The 24,466-nt window shown below is 41.3% G+C and overlaps 2 protein-coding genes across 8 annotated transcripts in view; one reads left to right on the top strand and one right to left on the bottom strand.

Moving 5' to 3' along the window:
* JAM2 (junctional adhesion molecule 2) overlaps positions 1-17,346 on the top strand; it is a 40,683-nt gene extending 23,337 nt beyond the window's left edge. The window contains exons 3-10 of the mRNA XM_036394457.2: positions 1,696-1,809; positions 3,295-3,447; positions 6,435-6,640; positions 8,810-8,912; positions 10,353-10,460; positions 11,430-11,445; positions 12,167-12,200; positions 13,132-17,346. Of these exons, the coding sequence (XP_036250350.1) occupies positions 1,696-1,809; positions 3,295-3,447; positions 6,435-6,640; positions 8,810-8,912; positions 10,353-10,460; positions 11,430-11,445; positions 12,167-12,200; positions 13,132-13,164 (767 nt within the window). The 3' untranslated portion in view covers positions 13,165-17,346. The remainder of the gene's footprint in view (positions 1-1,695; positions 1,810-3,294; positions 3,448-6,434; positions 6,641-8,809; positions 8,913-10,352; positions 10,461-11,429; positions 11,446-12,166; positions 12,201-13,131) is intronic.
* Positions 17,347-17,951: 605 nt separating this feature from the next.
* Positions 17,952-21,971, bottom strand: ATP5PF (ATP synthase peripheral stalk subunit F6). 7 transcript variants are annotated; one of them, XM_036394470.2, is made up of 4 exons: positions 21,864-21,971; positions 21,060-21,239; positions 19,692-19,816; positions 17,952-18,075 (listed from the first exon to the last, which is right to left on the bottom strand). In XM_036394470.2, exons 2-4 carry the CDS (start codon positions 21,227-21,229, stop codon positions 18,047-18,049), a joined length of 324 nt encoding a protein of 107 aa, XP_036250363.1. In that variant the 5' UTR covers positions 21,230-21,239; positions 21,864-21,971; the 3' UTR covers positions 17,952-18,046. The 7 variants fall into 7 exon arrangements, with proteins under 7 accessions (XP_036250363.1, XP_036250415.1, XP_036250382.1 ...); XM_036394522.2 differs by having other exon boundaries at positions 21,060-21,242; positions 21,864-21,951; XM_036394489.2 differs by having other exon boundaries at positions 21,820-21,898.
* Between the last annotated feature and the right edge of the window lie 2,495 nt (positions 21,972-24,466).

Below are 24,466 nucleotides of genomic sequence, written 5' to 3'. Positions count from 1 at the left end.
CTAACTCCTCTGACTGTAGAGGAGGATGGTCAGGCACTGGGACAGGCTCCCCAGGGGAGTGGTCATGGTACCAAGCTCAAGGAGCATCTAGGTGACACTCCTAGTCATGGTTTTGTTTTAGATATTTCTGCAAGGAGCAGGGGCTTGGGCTCATTGATTCTTGGCATTCCTTCCAACTTGAGATATTCTATAATTCTATCACCAATGATAGCCTCCAGACCAGATGTAAATCCAAATTAAATATTGTGCAGATCTCTCCAAGATTCCAGAGGGCTTTTGCAGGCCTAGCAGTACCAGTGCTGATGCACAGTATCCTGTGGACCTACTTTAATGCAAGTCTGGAAAATACCTCTCACTGACTCCATTATTATAGGAAAAAGTTGCAGAGGGGAGCTATAACTAGGGACAATTTTATTATCTCTCTGTTCTGTGCACACTCTCTTCTTCCATGCATTCCTTTTCTCTGAATAAGATTAGTGGGTGGGCATCAGTGCTAGGGTTTTTTTTCTGAAACAAAAACATGTGGGATGCAAGAAAGGGGCAGCTCATTTGAGACAGAGGTGACTTGTTCAGCTGAGAACACTTCAGCTGAGCTGTCTCTGTGTCAGCTGAGAGAGACCAGCTCATTTGACAAGCCAGCTGACACTAGGCCAGTAGCAAAAGCAAGCTGAGCTTGAATGATGGTTTTTCTTTGTTAGAACGATACAAAAAACAAAGTGGGAAGGAAACTAGCAAATCTTAAGATTCAGGAAGCCTCCACCCATACACTCAACCTGAAGTCAGGAACCTCAGACTTCCTGAGTGCACAGTATGTTTTTTCAAAACAGCCAGTGCACGTGTAACATGTTTCTGGCAAGGAACACCCTCCTGCCTCAATTTTTCTTTCAAGTCTGGATATTTTTTTCCCCTGCGAGGTATCACCAAGGCTACCAGTCTGGGTTTTTCTTTTCAGAGCAGACCTAGGAAATCAGATTCTGAAGGGCAAGGAAGTAGATCTGTCTGTAGCTCCTAATTACCTTCCAGCCTCATTTGTTTAGACTGGAAAGGAGCATGATGGTTGATTATGTTTGAGCAGTGTGTGTTGGCATTATGAAAGCTAGACAGGCCTTGTCAAAACTATAAAGGCTTTTGCTCTGGATATTGTGGCCTGTATTGGAAAATTAGTAGCTTACAGGTAGCAAGGTCTATATTGCATTTGTTTCTTTAACCATCTTACTGCAATATGTTTCATCTCCATTAAATTATACATTTAAACCGAAAAGCTATTGATACTGAATTCAGAATGGTAACTCGAAAAATATGTTTACAACAAAGTCAGAGTCCCCCTTTTTAGGGATGATCTGCACAGAATTGTTTAAACTAAAATGAGGGTAGTAATAAAAAATGTAATTGATAAAGTAGATATTCCCATGTTAGATGGGGAAAGTAATAAACCCTATCCAGCATGGGAATCCCCAGCATCTGAAGTTTGACCCAAAAGTCACTGAAGTATAAGAAAATTACTGGTTTCTTTTTCCCCACTGTGTTTGTGTAAATCTGGAGAAGCATCACTTTGAGAAGTAGATCTGGCCATTGCTGACTGTACAAGTTCTTTTGAAGGATGAACATGAATTTTATGGAGCCTGAATGTATATCAACACAATACTAAAATCTCTAATTTTCCCTTTTGTCTTTATTTTTTTTTCTTCTCTATAGAGGCTATTCTTAGTTGCAAACACAAATTTTCGAAAGGGATGAGTTTAAGAATAGAGTGGAAGAAAATCCAATCTCAAGGAGTCTCATTTGTCTACTACGATAGTGAATTTACAGGTACAGTACTGCAAAGGGATGGTTTAACATGTCATTCTCTAGCATAGCTATTGACTCTTTCTTGGGGAACAACACCAAGAATAAGACTGAACAAGAAGGCTCTTAACTGTTCATATAGAAGAGCTGTCGTTTTGAGAACAGAATCCTTCTCTGGGGAAAAAAAGGCATTTCTTTCTAAAATCATCAATTATTAGTTACCTTTTAATTAAGTTAAATAGAATAAAATTAAAGACTAAAAAAAAATGGTACTGCAGATTTCTTGTGATTTTTCAACAATGAAATTACATGCAGATGTAAATTCCCCTAACTACTGTAGGCTCTGCACTCCTATCCTAAAAAGAGGTTTCTGAAGCCTCCTGTAAAGCAGGAGGCTTAGATATGAATAATTCAGCATTTTTTATATACATAAAATATAAACTCAGCTGTATATTATAAATTATTTGTATTCTTTTCAGAAGAAGAATTTCTCTTTGTATGTTTTGAAAAGGACTTACTTAAGCTTTGTGTGTTGGAGAACATATTGGTCTCTGTTACATTGAACACAATAAACGAAGGTTGAGAAGTAAAATAAAAGTACAGAGATTTTGTTAGTTAGTAGAGCTTGCAGATGTGTTGACCTTGATGAACTTGGGGTTTTTTCTGCATATATTTAATTTAGAGAAACACTGGAACTCATGCTTCTGTGTGTGCATGTAACTTTCATAATAAGCTGCACAATTACAAAAACTTCTTTATTGTTAGAAGTCTGATGACAGTATTTTGCTAAATCCATCAAGTTTTCCTTGCCAAGTTAAAATGACAAATACTCTGCTGTGGTCTCACTCACAACTTTTTCTTTAAGGTAATTAAGTTAGTGATTGCCATGTCTCTAGTGGAAAGGGATGTCTTTCAGTCACCTCACTACTGCTATACATATTTTCTTGAAACACCTGCAGAAAAATGCATTCCATCTTCAAAGTGGATAATGTATGGTAGATGGAGATTTTTTGAATTGAGGGTGGTTTTTTTGACTAAATAGAAGGTTCATATTGTTTTCAGAAGGGGATTACATATTGCTCTTTGCTGATAGGTAACTAACACTGAACAAATGAGCAATAGTTTCATGTACAATATGACGTAAAATATCAATAAATTGTACATGATTTCAGTATAAGCTAATGAGCCATAGATATTTGCTTCAGACTGAAAGAGGGGAAATTTAGGTTAGATATGCAGAGGAAATATACAAAGGAAGTTCTTCCCTGTGAGGATGGTGAGGCCCTGGCACAGGCTTGCCAGAGAAGCTGTGGCTGCCCCATCCCTGGAAATGTTCCAGACCAGGTTGGATGGAGCTTGGAACAACCTGGTCTAGTGGAAGGTGCCGCTGCCCATGGCAGTGGGGATGGAACGAGATGGTCTTCAAGGTCCCTTCCAATCCAAACCACTCTGTGATTCTATGATTCTAAAAGCAAAGAGCAGAAACCTCTCTGTCTGTTCTCCCTGAAGGTGATCTTCGAGGCCGAGCAGAGATGCTGAATACAGGAATCCGAATTAGGAACGTGACTAGAAGGGATTCTGGGACCTACCGCTGTGAAATCAGTGCCGAGAGTGAAGAGGGGCAACGCCTGGGAGAGGCTACTATTACTCTCACAGTGTTGGGTACAAACTTTACTACTTAGGCTTTTTAATGAAACTGGATGATGGGGTGTTGGGATGTTGAATGTAGGGTTGCCCACTCAGTGTGTGGCTGCTGGGTTTTTGGGTCTTCTTCGGGCTGGGTTTATAAACACACTTGAGCATTCTACAACATCACAAAACAGCTTGGCAAAAGTCACACTTGCATTAGAAAGGGACATAACTATGGTTTTATTAAATCAAAGTGAGTTTCAGTTCTCAAAACTGAAGCTGCTCAGTGACTGAGAATCTGGATAAGATGATTATGGTGTTTGGCTCTGGAAAGTCAGCATCTGTCAACACTTATCAAATATTCATAAGCAGAAGTTCGTTCAAGATGCTAGTCTTGTCCTGGTTTTGGAAGGAGAGAGTTTTTGTGCAATGCCAGCCCGAGAGCTGGCAATGAGTGGACTTTATTTACAGAGAGATGGTGGTGCCTACTGGGGAGCACTTGTTCTTTGTGGGTCTTTGTTTTCTTTCCCAGTTAAGGAATTTATGGAAAAGTGAATACTGAGCACAGTTTTCTCACCTTGGGTTTGGTATTTGTTGCACTGGATGAGTGGTAGAGGCCAGTAGTTTTCCTTTTTTACCTGTACAGGGACAAAAGAGAATACTTGCTTTTGTAGATTCTATATTTGTCCTATTAAAACTAATAATAATTGATCATTCAAAATTATACATAAAGTTTTTAAGTTCTTCATAAAAGATGATAAATGCATGAACTTCTGATTAGCATCAACAATGAGGTAACCCCAATTTCTTCTACTTTCTCAACAGCTTTCCTGTTTTAAATGTGGCTTCTTAATTTAAAGTTGAAGTCTTCAAGGTCAAAGGAGAAGGAGTGGGGGAAGATATGTGTGGCTTACAAACCTTTTTGAAAGTTAATGTGAATTAGTATTTCATTTGGTTTTCTTTATTTCTGCTTTTTATCTTAAAATCAACCAAGAAAAAACAATCAATACTAGTTAAGGTATCAGTTTTCTTTTAATGTTCCACGGATGCCTCTTCACCATTACTTTTCTTCTATATAAAGTACCAAAAAATAAAAAATTAAGTTTCTTTTCTGTTCACATATTAAAAATCAAAAAAGAGATGTTCATCTTCATAGGTGAAGGAACAAATAGTTCTCCTGCATCTGTGTGGGTGAATGTTCATTTTTAATTTAAACTAGCATGTAGTAACCAATTGGTTTTGGTCCTCAGACTGGGGTTTATAAAGTGCCTGTGATGACTGCCAGTGTCTCGGTGAATCTTTCGGACATTCACCTCTCAAAAATTTACTCCTTTTAATACAAAAACTCTTTTTTCCTCTTCTTCACTTCTGTTTTTAAATACTAGGGTAGGGAAGGGGCCAATTGCTGAACTACAGATTCCAAGTTATCCCATCTCTGTCTGTGAACAAGGGGTTGCACACAAGAAACAAAGTGAAACAAACTCTCTGGGGTTGGATGAAAGTGAACAGATTGGAGAGAGGATGACACAGCATATGGTGGGGGGAGGCTGGCAGTAACCACCTCTTTCATTTTTAGCAACTCATAAATTTTACTGTGCTCTCAGTAGCAGGGTTGTGCCTTCCAGCCCTTCTCCTACACTTCATTTCATTGATGTAGTAGTTATCAAGTGCTCAGCTCCTCACAATGACTGTCAGCCTGCTCTCATTTTGTCATGATCCCATTAGTAAAGTTCTTAGAAATGCCCCTGCCAAATCAAGGTGCAAACGAGACCAAATGCCAGTGACAATAGTATGGGGTTTATTTAATAGTAAATATATGAGAGAAGGAGAGAGAGAGAAATAAGAAATATGTGGGAGGGACAGAGAGTAACAGGGACAGAATAAGGAAAATACCATCACTCAGTGGATCCCAGTGATGTTTCACTGATCCTCTCCAGCTGGTCTTCTTGGTGGTGAAGAAGAATCTGATTGGTTAATATATACTCAGGCTAGGTAGGAAAATCCAGACACCTCCCTTGGGAGGCAGGGGGAGTTTGCCACTGTCGCTTACAACAGACTCTGGGTTTGCTGCATCACGTGCAGTCCTGTGGTGCAAGGCTTCAGCAATGACACTGGGGAGCACTTTAGGGAGCCTTTGATGGATTAAGGCACCCCCTCAGCTGCCTCTCTCACGTGAATGTCCTGTGGATGTGGCCTTCCCAAGGCCGGGGGTTTCCATAGCCAATTTGTGTAAGGGAGGATGGGTTCCCTGCCCCTGAGCAGAGGTTACAACACACCAAAACACACCTCGGCTGGGGGGAAAATCTGTGCAAGCCTGCTCCCAACAAATGGGTCAGTGGGCTACTGTGACAGCTATAGCTGGTCTATGGCTGCACAGGTAATTAGGCCATAGCAGATACCAACTCAACCAGCCTAGCTTGTTAGACAATAAGGAGTAAATAAGGGTCCAGGTTTTAAGTTGATAGGCTGAATTCAAGTTCAAACAAGGGTACCCCAGCCAATCCCTCTGAACCAGGAATGCACCCGTATCATTGGCCAATGAGCTGGGCAGAGTTAAGACCTTTGACCACTAACATCTGTAAGAACAGGAAATTCAAAGCCCTCACAAAGAGGGCACACATCAATAAACTCTGGCTGTTGCTGCATGAACCTTGCTGTGTTCCAAATGTCACATTCCTGTCTCCACCATCAGTGACAGGCTAAGGCCTCCCTCACCCAAAGCAAGCCTGAGATGATTCTTAGCACGGCTGCTGGGTATGGCTCACATTCTTTTCCTTGTTCACTTGCTTGTTTCAGGTGATTGAAGAATGAGTTTTCACTTTATTTAATCTCAGCACTTTGACTTTCAGTCCAAAGTCCCAGTCAGGTTTCTTCAGGGAGGCTTCTTTGGTTGTAGCTTCTTTATACATTGTTATAATGGGCAAAACTTTATATCAATGTTTGAGGCATGAACTATTTCAGACTCTGACAGATGTGGACAGTATAAGTACATGTGTAACAAGTTCAATTTCACTGTCCAGTTGCTCCGACTACTCCAGTGTGTGAGGTACCCAGCTCCGCAATGACAGGAACGGTCGTGCAGATGAGTTGTAAGGAAACTGAGGGCTCCCCTCCATCTGAGTACCAGTGGTACAAGAATGGTGTTGCCTTGCTGGAGAAGACAGCAACAGGCAGTGCTAGAGCAGCAAACATAACTTACACCATGAATAAAAAGTCTGGCACTCTGGTAAGTGTAATAACCAACTCTGTCATAGACAGCTATCAAGGAGACCAAATTTACTGTTCAGTAAAATGATGCACAGGGGGTCTAAATCCAAAACTTCACAAGGTCTTTGTTGGAGGTAAATGTCATGCTGAAATGTGCTGAGATGTAGAAGGTGGTTCTGCCTCAAACCAGTGACAAGCCATAGACATTGAATGATACACACAAAGTGGGTGAGGTGCAAGGCTGCAGTAGTGATAACTGAGAATCTAGAAATACATGACAAATTTTACCTTGTCAGCTGGTAAACTAGTGCCAGGTGAGAATGAGGTTTTGGTATGGCAATAGATATAGTTGACAGAACCTTAAAATTTGGAACAGTAGCTTCATACACTTCAAGGGGAGTGCAGCACTCAGGGCAGTACAGAATCTCTGCAATCCAGTGCCATTTACAAGTTCCCATCCAGGACCTGTGAAGTCACGGGGAATGAGTTGGGACTGTAAGTAAGCTTAGTTCTTCATTTTAGTTGTAGTTTATTTTGTGGGTTGTGGTGTGGGGTTTTATTTTCCTTCAGAGCTGGCTGTCTCTCTCATTCTTCCCCCATTAGCTGATCCTTCAAAAGAACTTGATGCTACTTAGGGAGCTGAGATTTTTCAGAAGTAAAGAGTTGCTCTAGGAACACTACTCTTGTGCAAAATCAAACATGAAAACTGAAGTATGACTAAGCATTCAGATATTCTGAATGCTCATCATGGAATGGGTGGACTACTAAAACTTACTAATCACTTCTGAAAATATCAAAGTATGGCATACATTAAAAAGAAACAGTTAAAAAGTCTAACAATTAAAACACTAGAAATACTGGAATTTACATGAGGTCAGTTTCTATCCATCTCTTTGTTACAGATCAAGTGAGAGCTTTAGAAAAGCCCTGCCTTAGGCTTAGATTTTTTGCAGCAGCTCTACTTAGGTGACCTGCACCTAAATCGCTCTGGCTCACAAGTCCTTAAGAGTGGACAGTTAGGTCTATTATAAAATGAGTTACTTATTGAATTTGCAGAAAGTAACAGACAAGAGGCCTTAAACAGTTATTTATTACACAGTGTAAAATAAAAGAACTACTAGTAGATTACATAAAACAGTGCATGACATTAAGGTACCTATATTACAGCTAGCAAGGAAATAGTGTAGGTTAGGAGTCAGTGTAACTTACCACGGAATTACTCATAGCCTACACAGAGTCCTTACACTCAGCCCCCAGGAGAGAAAACACAAAGTGGGCTCCTGACTTTGGGGGGAGACCCCACACATTTCCAGGGAATGTGCAAAAGATTTCAGCTTTGTGAAAATATGGTGTAGCTTTTATAATTTGTAAAATGAAGTGTCTGTCAGTCAGAAATTCCAGCTTGTCTTTCCATATCTGCTTCCACAGCAAGATGTTCACTGTCAGCTGAAAGCATCAATCCCATGGCGATGAAATAATTCACTACAAGATAAACTGTCCTGATTGAGTTACTTCACCAAGGCTCCTGTGAGGCTCATGTGAGAGCAAGATGCTCTGAGTTATTGCACCAACTAACAAGTAACAGATAAGCTCTTCTGTAGTAGGGGGAGATGTCCTCCTGCTACACTCTCATTTTCATTTCATTTTTACAGTAGTAGTATTTGATAAATAGTATCATTTAGTATTTCTCTGTTGGAAGAAGACAAAGTGCATTTTTGGAGGGTTGAGAACCACCCAAACTCTTTACTTGTGAAAAATTTCAGTTAACAATGCATCATAAGCAGTATGTGTCAAGTTTTTTGAAGGATCAGTTAATGGGGTTGTTGTTTTGATAAAATGAAGAAACTGTTTGATTTCAGCTATTCTGAAATTAGACCATATCTAAAAACGTGGATATTATTGGAAATTTCTGGTCCACTAAAAATTAATTTCCTTGTAGATATACTCCACTGAGTTAAATGTCCATCTAAAGGAACTTCTTAGGCAACAAGCAGAAGTTGAAGGACCAGGGAATGTGACTAGAGAGCTGTTACAAAGTTGAAATGGACCAGAATTTCTTACTTGCCTTCAGGGTTTTTTGGGTTTCGTTTGTTTAAAACAAACAAATCTACATTGACATGTCAAAATTTCCATCCTACAGAATGTTTTTCCCCTGTTCTGATAATGTTTTTGGACTCTTTCTTAACAGCTGTTTAATACAGTTACAAAGAATGACACTGGAGAGTATTTCTGTGAAGCCTCCAATGGGATTGGATTATCTCAAAAATGCTCAGTGAAGCGAATGCAAGTTGGTATGTGTTAAAGAAAATAATAGTGGAAGACAGTCTTGCAGTAGGATTTATGTAATTGCATGGTATAACTAAGAATCTAAGACCAGATTGAATTAAATATTTTTATTTGATTGTGGCATTTGGGGGGAGGAGAAATAATAAGTTCCTTATCACAGGAATTAGCTTTTAGATTGCTAAACACTGAATTCACAGAAAAGCATCAGCCATATGAGCCATATGAGAACTTTAATATTTCCAAATGCTTTTGTGGAAGGCTTACAGAAGAGTGTGCCAGTCCACTGGGATGTTTTCTTCACATAAAGCCTCCCTTTTGGGATTCATTCATGGGAAATCTTAATGTAACAGTCTGTAATAACCCAAAATGTGTGAGGGTTTTTTTTTGCAAAATACACAACTGATTCTTGCAGATATCATACCAAAAAAAATGGTAACAAATCCTAGTAACTACTGCAGGGAAGATCCTCTCCAAGTGTTCCGTAAAGCAGCACATGGAACTGCAAAGTTCCATATGGTGCTTTCATGGAACTTAGCTGAAAATCACTGTGTCATGGGTTTTAATGCATTCTTGGTGGATTATGAGCAAATGTTCCTCAAGCTACTGAGATAGAATCACTTTGTGAAAATATGCACTAAGTCCTAAATTGCTGTCAGCCTAAATTGTACAAAAATTTGGTAGGTTTTGGGGTAAAAATCTCAACCATATATTAAAAAATGCTTAAAGTTGGGATCCAAATAATTGGAAACATAACAAAAACCTATGAAAATGTTTCTGCTTCTTGATAATTTTGGTTTTCCTAAAATGAATGATAGTCTGAAGCTCTTAGTGAGTGTATCAGGATATGGGTGTGGTCTTTGTCATGGTTAAAGTCAAGCCTTCAAAATGAAAAGGCCAGATGTTTCAGTAGCCTGGTGTAGAGTTTAACTTCAGGCAACTCAGCTTTATTGTGTTGTATTTTTAAAGCGTTGCTATTTAAAAATTTTAAAATCACTGCGTTTAAAAAAACCCACTTGAAGAGTTCTTTAGAAGTGGAACTCAATTGCCATCAGCTGTTTCAGTTGTGTTAAGCAAATTAACTATGAAAAAACTTGCTTAACATTTACAAAAATGTCGAGATGTTTTTCCTCAGAGACATATGACTTGGGTAATACTTATCTGGGGTAGATATGATAAGGAATATGTATCCCTTGGTCCTTCTTATTCTTTTCTTACTTTTGACCCAAACTAAGCAGCTGATATGTACCAAGCACTTCTCTTGAAGTGGCTGTGGCACATTAGCGCTTTTTTACTGCTTAAATACATCTAACTGTTACTAATTAACTTATGCATCTTGGGCCAAAGCCCACCTATAGATACAAAAATGCCTGTGGTAATTAGGGAAAAATCCAGCCAGTGGAAATTTTTACAATTTAGAACATAGAACTTCTGCTTTATAATTACAGATGACCTTAATGTAAGCGGTATCATTGTGGCTGTAGTAATTGTGGCTCTGGTGATGGTACTGTGCGGCCTTGGAGTATTCTATGCCCAAAAAAAGGGCTACTTTGCAAGTAAGTAGAATAAAATCACTCCTTCCTTGAGTCAAAAAATGTCTTTATTTAGCAGTGTTTCCATGACACTGTCTCTTGCCTAGAGAAGCTGTGGGTAACCCCATCCCTAGAAGTGTTCAAGGACAGGTTGGAGGGAGTCCTGAGGAACCAGATCTAGTGAAAGGTGTCCCTGCTTATGGCAGGGAGTTGGAACCAGATGATCTTTAAGGTCCCTTCCTACCTAAACCGTTCCATGATTTTATGATTCTGATGATGCCCTCCCTTCCATGAAGGGTCTAACTCCATGGTACTAAAGCTGGAGAGCATTAAAACAGCAATATTTTTTGCAGACATTTTTATTCTGCCAACATCAGCTGCAAAAGGTACTTTGCAAATGACATGGAGATGTTTGTGCAGTTGCTTAAGGCTACCAAACAACAACCTAGGGAAAGCAATGAGCCTGACTCTGGTTCTTGGAACCTCTCCATCCTAGTTTTGATAAGGAGTGTCTAAGAAAGGCAAAAGAAAATTAAACCTGCTTTAGTCAACAGTGCCTGACCAACTAAGTTCTGATGAAAGGGAAACTAAATTAACTGTCTTCTTCCTCTGGGTCATGGAAAAAGTTTGCTTTTAGGGATTGCTGCATAAAGCTTGACATCCAGCAACCCTCTCTGTAGCCTTTACATTGGTACCTATAGGCTTGAGCACAGCAACAATAGATGCTAAACATTGGGATCTGAAAAGGTCAGCTGCCTGAAATTACCAGAGGCTACAGAGCTGCTCGTTAGAGTTCACTTGGAGCTTCATTTACCCTTGAAACCTAATCTTTCTTCTGCCTAAACTCACTACACCAAAAAGAGACATTTGGTTCAGAAACTCCTTCTAGAAACTGAAGAGCTGAATATTATAGGAATAACTATTTCAAAGAACTTTAAAACAGCTTAGAAAACTGTTCTTGTGCTAATTCTTTTTTTTTCCTTTCTATTTCAGAGGAAAGTTCTTCCCAGTAAGTATGCAAGCAGTACATAAATCACTGCAAACCTCATTTACATGATTTTTACAGCCTTTCTAATGTGATTTTTGTGCAATAGCTTTCTTGACACTGAGATATACCTGATCCTACACACTAGCTGGTTTCCTTAATAGAAACCAGTGTGCTGGTCAGAAAGTGAATCATTACATTACTGTGGTAAATACATAGAGATATGTCTTTTTACATAGTTACAGCTTACACTTCTAACTCAGCTATTCATATGTCTCCTCTTCAAACTTGACAAAAGACAATCAGAACCAAATTGAACTGCTTTCATATGCATATCTTCAAGTTATTTCAGGAAGTGTATTGTAAAAATATAACTGGTAGAAACTTTCTGACAGTGCCTGGTCTATTCCTTTGATATGGATTTATTTCACTCAAATTTCTTAGTAGCAAGTCAGAATTCCCCAAGCTATTTTAGTTCTGGCCATGAGGTATAGGCAAAAAGTGTAACTGGAAGACTTGGAAAGACAAGCTAGAGAAGCTGTTTGGCCATGGTTTATGAGATGACTGATATCTAAAACCATTCAATGGATTTGTTATAGTCAGTTTTTCTAAGAGTAGGGGAAAAATTCCTGAGGATTGCTGGAAATCTGGAAAAATGCATTCATTTATAAGGCTCCCAAAGGAGTAAACCCAACACCAGAAAAGTCACTTTTTAACCTGTCTTCCTTTCTTGCTTTGTTAACAGAAAGAAGACAAACTATCAATCTACAAGTGAAAAGGCAAGTCTTTTTTGTTCACTAGTATCTTTTAAAAGTTTTAGATATCTTCAAAATTCCTTAGATCTGTAATGTCTTTCCACATGTACACAAACTCCTCACTCCTGCTGTGCCCATACCTGGCAACACTTTATCTGCATTTACAGCTTCCTATTGCACGGTCTTAGTGCAATGCAGGCTGCAGCACTTTGCTCCATACTTTGCATCTTCTTGTACATACTGAATAACTAACTGAGACACAGTCCAAGACAGCAGTAAGAGAAAGACTGGGCCCTAACTCTTCTAATAATAATGTGGGTCAAAAGACTTGACTAAATATGGAAGCTGAATTTACTACTTCCACCTCCCCTTCCCTGAGTTGGCTCAAAGGGCTTTAACTACATCTACATCGTTCCAGCTTTTCAGATTGGTGCAAAAGGAATAGAGTTCTAAGTAAAATTTCAACTAGGAGTGACTTAATATCACTATCTAGAGTTTAAGAACAAGAGGAGTTAAAGTAGCATGAGTAATACTGATGTAACCTTAAAAGATCCCTGAACACCACCCATTTTCTTAATCAAAACAGAACATACTAAATTGCATAAGCTTAATCCTTGACCTAGTATGTATATAAGAAACTTCCTGAAACCAACTGTTTGCTCTGAGTGAGAAAGATAAAGCTCTGAAGAGCTATGGTATCTGTTTATCATTGTTAATGCACTTAAAAATCAGATGCTCTGAACAGAGCTGTTTGATACCTGTATTTATGAATAGGTTGCTACTTCTGTGGAGTGCATTTTGTAGACCTCCCATCTCAGAAAAGAATATTTACTAAGAGTACATCAGACACATTTCTCGTCAAGCTCAGTGCCTTAGTTTCTTCTGAAATGTACACTAATAACCTGGTTAAAATCTTTGAACTATTATTTATTGTAACCTTGTTTGCTTCATTTAGGATTTCAAGCATACAAAGTCCTTTGTTATTTAGAAGATTTCAGCCTCTGTGAGGGACATCAAATTACTACTTGTTATACAAAAGTATCAATGTCCTGGTTTCAGCTGGGATAATTTTCTTCATAGTAGCTGTGTTTTGGATTTAATATGAGAATAAAGTTGATAACACACTGATGTTTTAGTTGCTGCTGAGTAGTGCTTACTCCAAGTCAAGAAGTCCTCAGATTCCCATGGTCTTCCAGTGAGGAGGTGCAAAAGGAGCAGGGACAGGGCACAGCTGGAACAGCTGATTTGAGTTGTCCAAAGGGATATGCACAGAATCCCAGAATCATCAAATAAGCTGAGTTGGAAGGGACCCGTCAGGATCATGAAGTCCAGCTCCTGGCCCTGCACAGGACACCCAAGAATCACAACCATGTGCCTGTCACATTGTCCAAACACTTCTGGAACTTAAACAGGCTTGGTGCTTGGTGACTGCTTCCACGCCAGAACATCACTCCCAGTATTTAAACTGGGGAAGTTGGCCAGGAGGAGCCAACTGCTGCTGGGGGACAGGCTGGTCATCAGTCATTGGGTGGTGAGAAACTGTTGTGCATCACTTGCCTTTCTTGGGCTTTATTCCTCTCTCTCCTTTTCACTACAATTCCTATTATTGTTGTTTTTATTATGAGTAGTATTAGTAGTATCTTATTTTACTTTGTTTCAATTATTAAACTGTTGTTTTCTCAACTCACCAGTTTTACTTTTTTTTCCCCAGTTCTCCCACTGGGCTGGAGTGGGGACAGTGAGCAAGCAGCCGCATGGGGCTGAGCTGCTGACTGAGCTGCTGGCAGTTTTTAGGCACCCAATGTGGGACTCAAAAGGTTGAGATAAAACCAGATCTGACTAGAGCATGTTAAAACAAGTTTGTTATAAGCCTTCATTGTATAGGTTTAATAGTTGCTGGTCATCATATTGATTCATTTGCTCTAGGCCTGGGCTAAGGTTATCACTGTGTTGTTCTATGTTGTACTGGCTTGTGAAATGATAGAATGGCTGGTCATGAGCCTGTCTGGTGTGTATCCCCTCTGTCCTTTGGGAGCCATCTGCTGGAAACTATCCACAGTTACATCTACTGCTTTTTACCCTCAGAGAGCCAACCCATGGGAAAAACACCTTCCTTCCCCTCCAGGATGATTACAATAGCATTTGAGAATTTTAAAGACTTTGCATATCCTATGACTACCCTTGAAACCAACCTGGTCCTTTTGGTAACAATCAGTGTGTTTTTGCATATGGTTCAGGCCTTCTTTAGGGTTAGGAAATGATCCGTGGCAACCGAAACCCCACTGACATGTACTGTACCTACACGGACTTCAGTAACAGGCCAAGAAGAGACAACCACTCAATCCTTACTCCTGAGTGAGCTGCAGCATATACATAAATATTTCAGCTGTTGTGCTGATGAGCATACTACCACCTAGCTGTTCCAATGCTGGGATAATGGGACTAACAGGTTGGAATTAGAGGGAGGGAATCACTTTCTAAGAAAGCAAGCATTGACAAGGTGATTGCAAGAGAGACACAAGTCCCCAGCCTCTGGAAGCGACTTCTGTCAAGCCTGAAGGAAAGGTATCCTTACAAGAATGATATTACATGTCACCATGCAAGTGGAAAGATATCCAATACTTGAGGGAATTAGCCATGCTAGAGATTTATTTTGACCTGGACAATACAAGGTTCCCTACAGATCCAGACCAATTCCTTTGTGGTGGAAGTTTGTAGAGAGTACCAAGAGTACACACCAAACCAATAGCAATGTTAATCTGAAAAGACATCACACCACCATCTGTGGATACGGTGGCTTGCCATCTCTGGGAATATGAAGACGACCTCTCTTCCTCTCTCATCTGTGAAGAAACTATCAGATAAACTGTTCCAGGAGATTCAGCAGTTCAAAGAGGTTATATTCTGTTCCTCACCTCTACAGACCCATGCTAATGACAGTAAGCATTGGCCCAAGAGGGAGGATATAGAAGGTTCTATAGAAGGGATACCCTGCGGGTTTAGCTAAGAGACCACAGAGGAGGCATGAAGAATTGGGATGGGAGACCTACCATGACCCTAGAGACATGAATTGTAAGGAAAACAATCCCAGATGGGGGTTCTTCCAGGAAAGCTGCTACTCCCATCTCCAGTGGATGGTTTCCCAGGCAGAGTGGAAGGGCCAAATTTACTCCTGATCCTATGGGAAGAAATTCTAATCCATTTCTTCAAAATGTAAGCTTAGATGTGGGTTTTTTAAAAATGCATATTCCGAACTAGTCTGATTGTAAGCCCTCTTTATCAAGTGATTCAGAAGAATGATTTCACATGGGGCCCCAAGCAACACCTCTTCAACAGAATAAACTAGAAATACTTGGAAAACTCACAGATGCAGCCACATGGCCAAGGAACATGGCATTTAGTGGGTATATTGTATCATAAACCAGCTGAGAAAACCACATGATCCAATGGACTGTTAAACTACATTGAAAGCAATGGCCAGGGGCAACCTTCAAACATTGGGATGCACATTGGCAAAGGCCACCTGGTGAGTCAGCACTAGATCTGCCAAATGGGCTGGCCCTCCCCAATCAAAACTTTTAATGTGGAAGAGAATAAAGTTCCTGTAGCGCACGTGAAAACTGTGCTGCAGAAGACAGTCTGGGTTGTTCCTGCCTTGGGCAAAGGCAAACTCATCTGTGGGATTGTTTTTGCTCAAGGACTTGGGCATACTTGTTAAGATGGAAGGATGGGCAAGTCTGGTTTGTGCATTGATTTCATTGAATAGCCAGTGCATTGCCTGATGTTAATTGCTGTGAAATGCTGTGTATTAGCACTTCTACGTCAGCTGCATGTCCACAATTGCACTGGGCACCTCACGGTGCCTGTCTCCACCCCTCCAGCTTTCAGGATGTGAACCCAGCTCCCCTTCAACTGCTGTATTAAGAATGAACTCTGTTGTAACTGGACAAGCAGAGCAGTGACAGAATCAGAACTGGCTTCAACGTGCACCAATCCAACACCAGACACCCTCTTCCCTGCCCTGAAAGACTGTTCATGACACTCACAAGTCACAACTGTATAAGCCAAAAGCCATGGACTGAATGAATTCAATAGACTTCTACAGGGATTGTCTACAGATTAAGGAAATGGTATCTGTGTGTGCATCTATAAAAAGACAGGAAAGGTGCTGGTATATTGGGAAGTGTGGGATCTGGCATGACATAAATGGTATTGAGTAAGCAGCTGATATTTTCTAGTTTCAGCTGGGAATTAATTTTCTTCCTAGTAGCTGATACAGAGCTGTTTTTTTTAATTAATATTAGAATAAGGTCAATAACACAATAATGTTTCAGTTGTTGCTCAGCAGTACTTACCCTGACTCAAAGACTTTTCAGTGTCTGATGCTCTGCCAGTGAGAAGGTGCTCCAGCCACAAGGGATCAGGGCCAGGACCCTGACCTGAACTGGGCAAAGGGATATAACATCATGCCCAGTATTTAAACTGGGGGGAAGTTAGCTGGGAGGGGCCATTTGCTGCTGGCGAACAGGCGAGTGGTGATGAGCACTTGTGCTCTGCATCACTTGTGCTTCTCAGGTTTTCTCTTTCTCTCTTTTTCCCATATTATTACTTTGGTTCAGCTATTTAAGTGCTTTATCTCAACCCATGAATTTTGTTTCTAATTCCCTTCCCTACAGTAGGGGGAAGGGACAGGGAGTGAGCCAGAGGCTATAGGATGCTTAGTTGGTGGCTGGGGTTAAAACCACGACATCAAGGGATCTTTTGGCCTCTGCTCTGTAAATATTGTTTCCATGTCTTACATGCTGAAAATAAAAACCACCAATATTTAGTCAACCTAGCTGTGATGGTATGTCAAAAAAAAAAACAACCCCCAAATAAACTTAAATTAACTTGTATATTCAATTTAGTTCTGTGTGAAAGCTTCTCATTATGTTCATATGTACATGCAGCAATACAAGATTCATTCTTGCAGCTTGGAACAATCTATTCAAATAACTTTCATAGATGATCTCACTACTTGTGTCTCAACCATTGTCAAGAGCTCAATTTCTCTGCAATTCTAATGTACTAGGACTTAAGAGATGACTTTGGCAAATCTGATACAATTTCAAGCATGTAGCAGTAAACTCTCTATGCTGACAAAATAAATCTTCCTGTAATAAAAGCTCAAGCAGTGTTTTAGTGTTTAATGTGGAAGTCTCTCTCTCTGTAGACTGTGTATGTAGTTTCATTCTGAAGAAAAATCATGTCAATACAATTCAAACTGTAGTATGAAGACTCTGTCAAAGTGTTTATGTAGTTTCTCAGATATAATTATTATAAATAAATAGCTCCTCAGAAGCTAGAAGAAGTGTTTGTGTCAATAGTTCAGTTGCAGAAATTCACACCTTACAACCTCTTTAGCAGATTTCCTTTTCTTCTGGAAGATTACCTTCATCACTTTTGTGTTCATTGATGCAGTGTAGAATTAGGGCTTTTGTGCCTATGCTTTTGACTGTGCACCTCCAACACTATCGTAGGGCTTTGCTACAGACTTAAGGTTCATGGAGATTTTTTTTCTGCAGAAGCTTTTTTGATAAACTCACCAGAACAAATAGTTCCTTCCTGGTGTATCATTACAAGTGTTATAATAGCTAAGCATTAAAACATAGCACACAAAGGAGTTTTGCAGTTAACACTGAGCAGCACTACTCAGCTGCCTCTGTCATGTAAGAGCTGATGATCACAGCTAGCTACACTCACCATGCAATTAAGAGCTTCTTCACACCACTGAAATCAAACTGAAGTACTACATTTATTAAATTACAACCGGTGCCATGTTCAACAACTCCATGGCTGTACATTGCTGTTTGGTGTACAAGCTGCAGAGATCACTTTGGAGTCTCCTCAAACTTGGGCTCTACAGAAGGAATGGGAGAGAGAAAATTCCTATTAGTCTTTTTTTATTCCATCTTCAAACAACACAATTAATTTGCAATTCAAAGAAAACTAACTATTACATTGGCAAGCTAAAGCAGTACATTGCAGTCTATGCCCCCTCCTGACTGATTAAATGTGGGCAGCAGTAAACAATAAGTAGGCTGGAGACAGGTCTTTTTCACCTTGAAGGAGTTATGTATAAAGGCTAAGCCTCAGTAATATTCTGCCTGAACAGCTTTTAGTGACACCTGGGATAGGGGAGAAGACAGCAGAGAAACTGAAGAGGTCAACCAGAACATTACTGGACAAGTATTTGAACAAGTAATCTCTCTTCTCTCCCTTTCATTAGTGTACCATCAGAGTATATTAACAGAGAGGAGCACACTATTTCAACTCAACTCAGCAAGATACTCTCCACGTGCAAACACTGACCAAGGAATTCTTGATGTGAAAGGTACAGGCTCACCAAGGTTAGGGCTTTGGGCACTTGGGCTCCTAATGCCTGCTGTCTTCAATACAAAGTCTGGGAGGCAAGGGTCAGCTTATAGTAAGCATCCCTAAGGTAAAAAAAATTGATGTTCCTACTCATATAATTACTCATATTAAGTATAATTTGAAACCTAATTGAAATTAGATCAAGAATAGGCAATAGTGGCAAAAGAACAAAGTCATGTTGTGTCTGTATTTTGCTCTGTTCCTATGGTCACACAAATTCTTTTTCCTTACAAAAACAAGTAAAATTTTAATATGCATAGTTTCACATATGACACAAAAATAAAATTGAATGTAGAGAAACTACATCCCTAAAATTGTGGAAAAATAAAACAGAAAAACCACAGATCCTACTTTACAGGTAGTCTTGTTTTATCTCTACCAGTAACAACCTCACACCAACTTTACCCAACTGAAATACTACCAAAATCCAAAATATTTTCAGGTGTGTTCCAAGTCTGGAATTCCCAGACAGTCTGATCAGAACTACAAGTTGCTGACTATGGTTGCTAGGCCTTGGCTGGCTGCCAGATACCCACCAAGCTTCATGCTGTCTGCCCTTTCCCTTCCACGCTAAAACAAACTTAGAGCAGTTAAACAGAAATCATATCCAAATAGCTGAGGAAAAAGGTTTAATGTAATTTAGCCACAAAATACTCATAAGTAAGGAAGTTAAGTCCTATGTTAATTTTCTGAAATCAGTGGCTTTCCAGAGGAGCTTACAAAATCAAAAAAGTCACAGTTTGGATGATGTTAAGACTAACTGATATTCACATTATATTCTGCTGATCTTTTTGGCAAGATGAGAAAAATACAATCCCTAGGCTATTTCTAATTGACCTCTCTCTTTAGGGTGTCTGAAGGACAATCAAGATAGCCTGATCTGACTGCAAGTTTTGTAGTATAATGAAGACCACATCCCCGCTAGAAAAGGCAAATAATCAAAATAGGAGTCACATGGAAACAGATGTGAACCTGTGCAAAAGCATAAGATTCCCAGAGGGCATTTTACACAAAATTAATGGTACAAATATAAACTAAAGGGGAATTTAAGAAACCCGTGTCTCTACTTGCAATTAGAATTCAGTGAGATTGTTAACTCACCCTCAAACTTAAATTCTGGAAACTTGGTGAGATCTCCCTCACCATATGCCCGTTGGAGTCTTGCAAGGGATTCATTCATATCTTTTTGAAACTCAGGTCCTGCATCAACAGGCCCTCCAGCTTGCCTAATAAACATTAAAAGTTGTGATTAACAACTCAGTTCTATTATTTCACATGGAAAATTCTACGTTTTCAAGCCCATTTATAAATTAAAACCTTTTTAACAGCCAGTCAAAGAAATAATTTAAAATATTTCCAAAACTCAAGATATGACACCTTAGGGCCTCCTTACCTTACACACAAACAAGATTCTCAGGGTAAAGGTTTTCTGCTGTCAGTGAAGAAATTCCAATTATCAGGGATGAAAATCCAAGCCTTATGAGGCAAAATCACTGATGAGTACGGAGGCTCTCCTGGCTTATAGTTTTGTTTGTTCCAGGTGTGAATTCCTAACAAAACTGATTTGCACCTCTTCTGCCTTTGAACTAGTTATCTCAGTTAGTAAAGCTTAACTGTTCTTGCCAAGAAAATGCATTTTAAACACTAAAGAAGCAAAAATCCCTTCTATAACAGGAGCTTCTTGGCATTCAAGCATCGGATAACTAAAATAGTAACTCCTTAGATTGCCAGCACTCAGTTGTACCAGCACAGGATCCATGCTTAGGATTGGTAAAACCACCAAATATCTGCCTCCCTACACAGATGGGTTAGTAGGTAGGGATAGACACATCTTCTATCACTTGAGCTAAGAAGCATCTTAATTCCTTCCCAGGAATACTTCCCAAGAATAAATCACGCAGAATTACTATATAGTTTTCGTTTCCTGGTCAGCAGTTCATCCAAACATTACAAGAAACTAAGATTCCATTTGAAGGAACTGCTTATTAACTTAAGCAGTTAAGTAAATGGACTATCCTGATAATTCCATTAATTCTTAATTGGCTTTGGAGGCTATTTCCATTCAGCTTCTGGAAACAAGACTGCAGGATAACTGTTTTCCCCAGCCAAAAAAAAATAACAAAAGAAAGGGTTTGTTTAGCTTTCCCCCCCCCCTTATTTATAGAACATGTAGATGGGTAAAAATTAACATACCAGTACATTCATGCAGTGTGCAAGAGGCCTTAAGTGTGTGGCTTAACTGCCCAAGAAGAATGGCATCAGATTTTTTCTTTTTTAAGGGGAAAAAAACTGGTATCTTCTATTAGATATGCAAGAACAACCCTTCCCAATAGCAAAACGATAAGTGTTGCAGGAAAACACACCTTAAATATTTACGGACCAGCCTACAGAAGTACCAAACACTTCAGGTCTGATGTTTTTATGTCAAAATCAACAGATTTTCCCCTTAAGAAAATTTCCTTTACTCACTTGCTCTTCGTGTTGTACTCTCTGATCTTGTCCACGAAGAGCTTCTGGACGGGGTCGAGCTCTTTTGCCTTGTTGAAGACAATCGCAGAGAGCCCAATGTTCCTGCGCAGGTGAACGGACACAGCGGAGTGGAAAAGGGAGGAAAGCCGCAAGATCTGCCGCAGAATCATGATGGCACTACTACTTTAACCATTAACAAAACGCGAAAGGAAGAATAAAAAATTAGTCTCGGCGATATAATAAATGCATTTAAAAAGCAGGAAAAAAAATAGCTTGGAGCTATTAAAATACAGAAAAGTATTTTTAAAATATGTCCTTTAAGATATTGTTAAGATAAATGCATAAGAAAAAAGAAAAATGTACTTTGGAGCTGAGCTTTAAAGCAGAGAAGTATTCAAAGGTTATTTAAAACAGCATGGGGGGGAGGGGAAATTCCAGCAACCACTGAACCCGAGGGCACCGTGATCCCACGGCTGCAGCTCCGCGACCCGGTTCGGTACCGCGGCTCGGTACAGAACCGCGACAGAACAACCCAGACAAACCGTGAATTCCGTTCTTCGCGTTGTTTAAGTAGGAAAAAAAGAAGACTCTTCCAACCCCAGAGTCACCTTGGCCGAGCCGCTGCCTCCGCTCGGCCCCGCCGCCCTCGCAGTGCGCGCCGGGAGCCACCACCACACCCCCCCCCCCGCCCCTTGCACCCGCACACCCGGGGCTGCCCCAGCCGCACACACTGCCCGGCCCCGCTTAGCGCCCGTGGGACCTGGCTAAGTGCGGGAAGAGCCGCGGGAAGAGCCCAGCACGCACCGTCCCCGTACAGAGCCGCCTCCAACTGAGGGAAAGGGGCTCAGGGCCTTCCGGAGCCGCGGGGGCTGCCGGGAGCCGTAGTTCGTGCGGGGGCGCGGCGGTGTCGCGCGTTTCCCCGCGCTGGGCCTGCGCGCCGCCCCGATTCTGGCGCAGCCCGCTCCTGGACCCGCTCCCGGAGCCGGTCCTGCACCCGGAGCTGGGGGAGTTCCCGGACGCGGACGGACGGCGGGACGTGTCGGTGCGCCGGGCGAGCGGACGGACGGACGGACGGACGGACGGTGGCGGCGGCGGGTGAGCGCGGCCCGGCCCGTGTTTTGTTTCCGTTTCTCTCCCGGCGGCTCCGCGGTCCCATTTCCGTTTCGGGTTCAAACAACGACGCGGAGGCGCCGCGGGAAGCGGGGCCCACGGGGAGGTGGCGCCTTGGCGGCCGCGGGGAAGGGCCCCTGGGATCAGGGATCGAGGGCTCCCGCCGCGGGGATCGCGAGGCCTCCCCGGCGCCTGGAAACTTATGCCCGCTTGTAAAAGCCCTGTTTTGGCTGAAAGCTTAACAGGATGTGTGGCGTCTTGTGGCTCTCCCCTTGCAGTGGTGAGAAGCCCCTCGAGTGATGTGTCCAGTTCTGGGCCAGTCTTTCCCAGAAAGACATTAAGGGGGCTGGAGGAAGTCGAGAGGAAGGCAGCGGAGTTGGGAAAGGGTCTGGAGCCCAAGTCTGATCAGGAGGAGCTGGAGGGACTCACCCCGGGGAAAAGGAGGCCCGGGGAAGACCCTGTATCTCTTTACAATTCCCAGACAGGAGGTTGCAGCCAGGTGGGCTCTGCTCCTCCGCAAATCAGTAATAAAAGAGGCTTAGGCTGTGCCAGGGAAGGTTTAGGTTGGACAGTAAGAGGAATTTCTTCACTGAAGGGGTGATTAGACATTGGAACAGGCAGCCCAGGGAGGTGGTGGAACCACCATCCCTGGAGATGCTAAAGGAAAGACTGGATGTGGCACTTAGTGCCATGCTCTAGGTGACATGGTGCTCAGTTGATGTTCATGGCGTTCAGTCATGATGATTTTGAAGGTCTTTTCCAACCTAACTGATCCCATGATCTTGCGTAGTTTGCTTCCTAGTGTTTGGCCAGGTACATGCTGCACAGACACAGCTCCCAGTTTGGCTTTATTTTCTCACTTCAGGCTGTTGGTAGGGAAGTTAAACCCATCAATTCTGGTGTGATTTTCCCCCACCCTCTTCAGTGCTCCACTATCTCCATCATAAAACTGAACTGGCTCATGATTGTAAAAGCTGATCTGTAAAGGACGGGCTGTCTGCTTTGCTACCTGCTTTGTGTTGGTGTCTATAATTTGGATAATATGGATGGATAGGAACCATGTGCTGCACACACCAGAGCTTCTCTGGGGCACAGATAACTCCAGTGACTGGGCTTCAGTATCAGCTGATTATGTGTATGAGCTCCAGAGCTGGAGCCCATCTCACAATTACCTGCTGGGGTAGCAAACAATTCTGCTCATAGAGTTTGTGCCCATTTCACAGTGGGCTCATTCCTTGCTTAACTAAATAGATCTTAAACAGAACAGGGGGACTACTCTCCTTACTGTAAAAGATACTGGAGTAACACTGGGCTGTCACAAGGGAAAAAGGCTCTGTTGACACATGCCTTCTTGTATGTTAGGGGAGGTCAGCTTTCTTCTTGGCTAACTGGTAAGTCTTAGGGCTTGTTAGGTTGAAGGAAAAAGTAGAAACAAGCAGAAATCAGTAGGCTGAGCCTTCCAGCAATCAGCCACAGGTTTTATGTTCCTTTGAACAAGTACTGCTGTTGAAGTGTTCCTGCCACATGAACCCTCCATGCAAGCCAGGCTCTTTGAGCCTTCTTGTCTCTCAGCAGCCTTCAGGGAAGGGGAAGGCAGTTCAGTCCCATCTGAACCTATATTCACTTTCAAACTCTGCATCATCCTGTAGGAGCAAACCGCTAGACTTCATGTGAAATGTTCATATTGTAAGAAATCTCTTTATGCTAGTATAGGGAAGACTGAATAATTTTCCCTTTTAGGCTTCTGTGAACTTTAATGACTTTATGTGTTTACATTATGTTGTTATTCTTTATACCCATCTCCCTTCTTTGTGTCTGTGCTCAGCAGAACCATCTTTCTTCCTCTTTGTGTGCCTGTTATTTGTGCACCTGCTTTTTGTGCCTGGATTCCTCTTTCCTGTCCCTCCAGGGATCTGGAAATATAGCAAAGCCTGAGGGATTCAACCATGAACTACCTTTGAAGAGGGAGTGAGCAGTGACTAGTCCCAGCTGCCAGTTTGGAGTCCAATCCACAGGGACTTCTAAATGCCTTAACTAAGTCTGTACTGCTGCTGTGGGCAGTAATATTTTCTCACTCCCATCACTCTGCATTTAGCTGTATTGAATAATTTCTGGCAGAAATCTATCAAGGTGGTGAGTTCTTTCTGTAAGTTTGCACTGTTTTCTCAGTAAATAACGTATAAATATGTGAAAGAACAGAAATCCCAGCCTAAAGCCTTTGTGACCTTACTGGTAAACTCCCTTCATCACAAAAAAGACAATTTACCTTTGCTTTGTGTTTTTAATCTGATTGCTGT

The sequence above is a fragment of the Molothrus ater genome, chromosome 2 (genome assembly GCF_012460135.2).
Source record: "Molothrus ater isolate BHLD 08-10-18 breed brown headed cowbird chromosome 2, BPBGC_Mater_1.1, whole genome shotgun sequence".
NCBI lineage: Eukaryota > Metazoa > Chordata > Aves > Passeriformes > Icteridae > Molothrus > Molothrus ater.
The sequence above is the reverse complement of the archived record's forward strand: the minus strand, read 5'-3'. Positions and strand labels throughout refer to the sequence as shown.